This window comes from Heterodontus francisci, chromosome 9 (assembly GCF_036365525.1).
Source record: "Heterodontus francisci isolate sHetFra1 chromosome 9, sHetFra1.hap1, whole genome shotgun sequence".
Classification (NCBI taxonomy): Eukaryota; Metazoa; Chordata; class Chondrichthyes; order Heterodontiformes; family Heterodontidae; genus Heterodontus; species Heterodontus francisci.
This window is the reverse complement of record NC_090379.1, coordinates 107294028-107300784: the sequence shown is the minus strand read 5'-3', so window position 1 is coordinate 107300784 and position 6757 is coordinate 107294028. Positions and strand designations below refer to the sequence as shown.

The 6757-nt window shown below is 45.4% G+C and overlaps 1 protein-coding gene across 3 annotated transcripts; it reads left to right on the top strand.

Annotated features, from left to right (window-relative positions):
• Positions 1-554: 554 nt before the first annotated feature.
• LOC137373959 (transmembrane protein 229B-like) lies at positions 555-6021 on the top strand. Of its 3 annotated transcripts, none has more exons than XM_068039637.1 (2): positions 555-1423; positions 3623-6021. In XM_068039637.1, the coding sequence occupies exon 1, from the start codon at positions 578-580 to the stop codon at positions 1085-1087; it is 510 nt and encodes a 169-aa protein (XP_067895738.1). In that variant the 5' UTR covers positions 555-577; the 3' UTR covers positions 1088-1423; positions 3623-6021. The 3 variants fall into 3 exon arrangements, with proteins under 3 accessions (XP_067895738.1, XP_067895737.1, XP_067895735.1); XM_068039636.1 differs by having other exon boundaries at positions 555-1553; XM_068039634.1 differs by having other exon boundaries at positions 555-2230.
• Positions 6022-6757: the final 736 nt, after the last annotated feature.

The following is a 6757-nucleotide window of genomic DNA, read 5'->3' as shown; positions in this document are numbered from 1 at the left end:
ATAAGGTGTGTGTATGTTCGACGTAAAATCTGGTCTCCATCCAGCCCTTGTCCTATGGACTGAATTAGCTCCAATGCCTCATAATATTAGAAGGCTGCAGAGTTTGTATGTTTAATATCCGCTGTAACACAAGCCATCCTTGGCTAGTGTCTGCCCTGGCAGCCCAGAGGTTAAAATGCATGTCACAATGGGTCTGTGCTGTTTTGTGTGCTACTTTACATGTCCTCTGTTCTCAACTGCCTTCTAAGAGCACTAAGCTGTAGGGATGCTCCATTGAAGTCTAACACTGTTCCCTATTCAGCTCTGAGCTGTGGTACTTCCCACATTCTGCTTCTGCTAAGTGCTTCCCCAGTATTTCTCCCACCCGATGCAAAACCATTGTATATGATTGCTGAGTGCTGGTTAATGAGGGCGAAGGGGTTTGGCAGGTTGGTATGTTTAAAAATTAATTCTTTGTGTTTCCAAGGATTGGTTAATGTTGTCCTCATCAGCTTGTTTCATGTAACTGGATCTGTGTTTTTATCTTTGCAGATTTCTCTTTCCCTCTGCTTTAACTCCTTCCCTCCATTGACTGAGGATGGCTGCAGCAGAGCCTCTGAGTGCTCTCTCTCGCTGGTATCTCTATGCCATCCATGGCTACTTCTGCGAGGTGATGTTCACAGCAGCATGGGATTTCGTGGTGCATTTCAACTGGAAGTTCCCCGGGTTCACCAGTGTCTGGGCCCTTTTCATCTACGGGACATCCATGCTGATTGTGGAGAGGATGTACCTCTCCCTCAAGGACAGGTGCTGCACCGCCGCCCGCTGCCTCATCTACACCATCTGGACGTACATCTGGGAGTTCTCCACGGGCTACATTTTACGGCAGTTCAACGCCTGCCCCTGGGACTACTCTCAGTTCGAGTTCGACTTCATGGGCTTGATCACCCTCGAGTACGCCATCCCCTGGTTCTGCGCCTCCTTCATCATGGAGAAGCTGGTCATCAGGAACACACTGCGCCTGCGCTTCGACCACCTCCAGGACGCAGCTGCGGGGACATCCCAGCCTCCCGGCGCCGTAGCGAATGGGCACATCAAAACCGATTGAAACCTTGTTTGGGGGGGGGTGTGCGGGAGAGGAGGAGGAACTGCTACAAACTGAAAACGTTTTTTTTACACGCTTCAGTCGACCAAATGCACAGGAGAAAAATCCCCAAATAAAGCAGAAGCTGCTCAGCAGTGCACCCGCCCATCAGACCGCCCTGAGTGACGTCAGGCAGCGGGGGGCTGGATTGCGATTGGTCGAGGCGACTGTCACTCAGGGTGTTTAAAAGCGATGATGTCAGCGGCACGAGCCTGACCGTTATTTCCCGCCTCTGGTGGCGGGACGTCCATCCGTGCACCGGGAAGGTGACCTCGGCTTGGAGTAACGCAACAGGCATCGGTCTGCAGCTTTATGTCCTTTTTCATCATTGTGAACAATTTTATTAATTGAGGGATGCTCACCCTGTAAATTATCTTTCATGCACTCAGTCTGAATTGTACTCAGGCTGAAAGGATTGCTGCTGAGAAAGGTGTAATTGAGTTCTTCATCTATTCCTGCAATGATCTCTGTTTTAAGGGATTGTTTAACCTGTGGCGAAATTGTGGACAAAGAAATGGGACCCAAACCCATTGAACCCTCATCTAATATCGAAATATGTAGGAAAATGATTGGCAAAAGAAGCAACGGCGACATGAAGGAAAACTTATTTTTGTGCAGAGCAGTTAGGATCGGGAATGCCCTGCCTGAGAGTGTGGTGCGGGCGGATTCAATCGAGACTTTCAAAGGGAATTGGAGAATTATATGAAGAGAAATTTTTTTTAGGGCTACGGGGGAAAGGCGGGGTGTGGGACGAGCTGAGTTGCTCTTGGAGAGCGGTACAGACACAGTGGACAGAATGGTCTTCTGTGCTTTAACTGTCCTATAATTCATCATCCAGATGGCATAAACACAGTAACTTGTACTCCACCTGAGTTTCCCGACAGTTAGCTGGTGCAATAATGAGGCCGTTTAAATGGATACAATTGTCTGGTTTTGAAAAAAGTGTCAAGTAAGGTTATCTTCATCATTTTGCCAATCTCAGTCTGCGCACAAAAAACTAAAACAAAAGCTTCATTGGAGTTTCCTTCTGAAATATAAACAAAGTGCTGGAAATACTGAGCAGGTCAGGCAGCATCTATGGAGAGAGAAGCAGAGTTAACATTTCAGGTCAGTGACTTCAGAACAGAGAGTTTCCGTCTGGTCAGGTTGTGTCTCTGTGGTTAGCACCGCAGCCTCACAGCTCCAGCGACCCGGGTTCAATTCTGGGTACTGCCCGTGTGGAGTTTGCAAGTTCTCCCTGTGTCTGTGTGGGTTTCCTCCGGGTGCTCTGGTTTCCTCCCACATGCCAAAGACTTGCAGGTTGATAGGTTAATTGGCCATTTTAAATTGCCCCAGTATAGGTCGATGGTAGGGACGTAGGATTAGTATAAATGGGTGGTTGATTTTCGGCACATACTCGGTGGGCCGAAGGGCCTGTTTCAGTGCTGTATCTTTAAACTAAAACTAAACTTGATGCAAGAGAATATATGATGTCGCTTACATACAGTTGTGTGCCCATGTGCATCTTACTGCACCACCTTCCCACCTCTGTGGTGGGATGGGAAGAGTTCTGAAATTAGATTCCCTCCTCCCCCATTTCCTCAAGACACGCTGACTCTTATTGGGGTGCAATTCCAAGGGCACTTGCCACTCTGCAGCACCTCAACCAAATGGCCATTTCAGCAGACTATTTGCCCAAAGGGGCCATCACAGCCAAGCTCTCTTCCCTGAACATTGGAACGCATGCATTCCTGGAATGGGGACTGCTTTGTCAGTTCCCTAGACCAGAGGTACTGAAACCAATTGGAGCACCCCTATCGCTGACCGAGTTGAGATCAGATAACTCAGCACAGCCTGGGGATCGAAGCTGAGTTCTAGACTGTAGAGCTCAGTCCGACGTGACACTGTGCTTTTAGCAACTAGTCTACGGTTAAATTCCTTTGAAAAAAGAATGTTGCATTTTCATCTGTGATCGGCAACTTTCACAATCGGGAGACATTTTTAAAATAATGTGGACAGAAAGGACTTGTTCTCATCTTCAAAGCCCTCTCCATTTTGGTCAATTTTTATTTAAACGACCTCTTTGGCCTCAGTCAAAGGCTCTGGTTGTAGCCTCCATGCCCCTTGGGCTAGAGAGGGAAAATATTCCTAAATTGTTATCTCTTGCTGGTAAATGCACATCAGGATACTGGGTGAGGCCAACTGTTGAATTCAACCTCGACTTGAGTCACTGCCTCAGAAAACAAGATAACTGGCTGATTCAAAGATATGGTGGTGTCTTTTTAGAGAAGAAAAGGTATGAAGGGAGGCATTTTTGGGGGAGGGAGGAAACTTGTTTCAAAGGGACAATGAGTCTGAAATGGTAAAATAACTGAATTAAGCAGACTCTGATGAAAGAACAACGGGTTATAAACAGCTCAGGAAAAATATTTAAATGTGAACAGAAACAGACATGAAAACCAATGGATGTCAATTAACTCTGTAACTTATTAAACAGGATTCCTTTTTTAACTATTTCAGTCAGATATAGTTTCCAGTACATGGAGGACCACAATTACCTTGCAGTGGGAGTTCATCTGGCTGTGAGAGTCAGACTCAGGCGTACATGGACCACTCCTTCTACCTTACAATGTTTTAAGTTATGAACCAGTTCCTTCAGCGTGACATGGTGCACCTTCAAGGAGTGGAGAACAATTACAAGAATGCTGGAAATCAGAAATAAATGCTGGAAATGTTTTGCAGGTCTGTGTGTAGCGTCTGAGGGGAAGAGACTTGCGCTTCAAGTGCGGTTTTTCACTCACCTGTTTTTATTGTGGCAAAAATGGCAACTGCTTTTACGACACTGAGCAATGGAAGCAATTGCAGTGTCACCCAATTTGAGACCAGCGGAACACAGACAAGCGATGGAACTGGCACCATTCTGGACTTTGCAACTCACCAGGCAGGGTGTTTACCCACCAATAAAAAAGCAAAATACTGTGGATGCTGGAAATCTAGATAAAAATATTAATAAAAAAGCAACCCACCAAGGGTGTTAAAGATAACATTTCCAACATTTTGTCTGAATGAGGCTTAAAGGGGATGAGAGCAAGATCAAACCAGTTTAACTGCCCCTTTAATTTACCTTTTGAGAATTCCAGTATTAGAATCTGAGGTACCGGGCTATGGAATAGTAGAAGGCTAGGCTGACAACTCTGTTCTGATGGATCCTGGGAGCTTTCCTTTCAAGAGCTTTTTCCTCCAGCTGCCCTGCCCCCATGCTTCTGCATTGGCCTCCTGACTCTCACATACTTGTGGCAATTAGTCAATGATGGTGGCTACAACACCCACACTGCTCTTGTGCTCCAGAAACCACTCTATCCATTTACTGATTGGAGCATGCATGCACCAGAGTGCCTGCTATTTTTTTTTTGCTGAGTCTGGCAAGATAAATGCACCCCAGCCTTTTACTAAAGTTTTCATCTAATATTTCTGCGTTGAGTTTGCTGCTCACAGTCACTGAGACTGTTGATCTCACTGAGCTTGGGTTAGGGAGAGTAGAAAATGTGACTGACATTCTGCTTTGAATCATCATCCAGTGACTGCATGTGTCCATGGGATGAGGACATACCTGGGTTTACCTGTGATGCCCCCAACAGTTAAGCCTGGCGAGGCAAACAAATGAAGAATGGTCACTTGGGCAAAGGGGCTACAACTGCCCAATGAATAGTATCCCAGCAAGATTCAACAACTGTGAGAGAGCTCTGTTGAATTGTCTACTGAAACTAAATTAGAAAATCCTCCCCAGTGCCCAGTGGATGTGAAGTCAGTTTCAGCCCATCGAAGCTTATTCCAAGTGTGTAAATGAAGAAGGGGTTTCAGAGTGTCTGGACTTGTTTTATATCAGGGTAGGTGACTTGTTGCAGCAAGTGACTTATTATCAACTCAAACTGCATTTTCCGCTGCTTTTTGTACAATACTGCCTTCTAGACATGGGAACCAAAAGTGAGCCAAGCAAGCCTGCTCTAACATTTTGTCAGCCATGGGAATCACTTTTTTAAATCCAAATGTCCTGTCCTTTCTCTGTATCTCTTATTTCACTCTCGGTAAAGCACTTTAAGACTGCCTGAGGAACATAATGTGTTATATAAATTCAAGTTCTTTTACTCATAATCTCTGTCTGCCTTTTAAACAGCTCAATTGATTCTGCACCTATGGTCTTCTGGACCTATGGTCTTCTGGACCAGTGCATTCCATACTCTCACAACTGTGTGTCTTAAGAATTTGGTTCTGGATTTGCTGTTAACCGGCTTAGTTATAAGATTAAGTGCTCTGGCAGCACCTTGTATCACACAGGGTAAGCATAGGAATTTGTAGGTTTTCTTGCTGTGCGAATCACCAGCTCTGGCTACATCAAATTTTGTCATTAGGGAATATGTTTAAGTAGCTTGTTGTGTCAACTGAGTCCATAAAGACATGCTGCAACACAACAGCTCCTCGTGGGGTGTGTCTTGTTTTGCAAACGTCCAAGAAAAATATACTGGCAAAGTTAGAAATTCAGTGTGAAAGGAATTTTGTGTAGATTTAAAAAAAAATCATTCTTAGGATTTAGATATTGCTAGCAAGGCCAGCATTATTGCCCATCTCTAATTGCCCTGAAGTTGGTGGTGAGCTGCCTTCTTGAACCACTGCAGTCCGTGTTGTGAAGGTAGATTAGATTAGATTAGAGATACAGCACTGAAACAGGCCCTTCGGCCCACCGAGTCTGTGCCGAACATCAACCACCCATTTATACTAATCCTACACTAATCCCATATTCCTACCAAACATCCCCACCTGTCCCTATATTTCCCTACCACCTACCTATACTAGTGACAATTTATAATGGCCAATTTACCTACCAACCTGCAAGTCTTTTGGCTTGTGGGAGGAAACCGGAGCACCCAGAGAAAACCCACGCAGACACAGGGAGAACTTGCAAACTCCACACAGGCAGTACCCGGAATCGAACCCGGGTCCCTGGAGCTGTGAGGCTGCGGTGCTAACCACTGCGCCACTGTGCCGCCCCACAGAGCTGTTAAGTAGGGATTTCCATGATTTTGCCCCACCAACAATGAAGGAACAGTGATATATGTCCAAGTTAGGCTGGTGTATGACTTGGTGGGGAACATGGAACTGATGTTATTCCCATGCACCTGCTGCCCCTGTCCTTTTAGGTGGTGGAGGTGAACAGTTCTTAAAAGAAGGGAAGGGGTAGGTGGTGGTGCAAATCTTTTTAGAATTCAGCCTTGTTTGTGCAGACATTCATTTTGAGGAAAAGGACTAAATTAGATGGGACACCTGCCTGAATGGGAGTATTTAATAGGTGTGAACGCTGGTCAAAGGCTGTGCGATGTTTTCTTCTAAATTTGAATGCATTGACTTAACCTTCTGGGTATATATTCCGCTGAAGTACAGATCACATTATGATAGCATGTTAAACTTACCCAAACAAATTGCAATGATTACTTCCCAGTTTAGTCAGCAGGGATGGGTCCTACGCTGAGGCAGCAGGCAGCCCTTGCTGTCATTTCGTGTAGGAATTTATTTTGCCTTGTACCCATTTTAGGTCATTTTCCTGATGCTCGTGGAATCTCAAGCTCTCTTAAAGCTTTTCAGATGTGTGTTTTTTTTTCC

Bases quoted from the DNA above. Each gene is read 5' to 3' on its own strand.
- LOC137373959 (XM_068039637.1), top strand. From the start codon at position 578: ATGGCTGCAGCAGAGCCTCTGAGTGCTCTCTCTCGCTGGTATCTCTAT.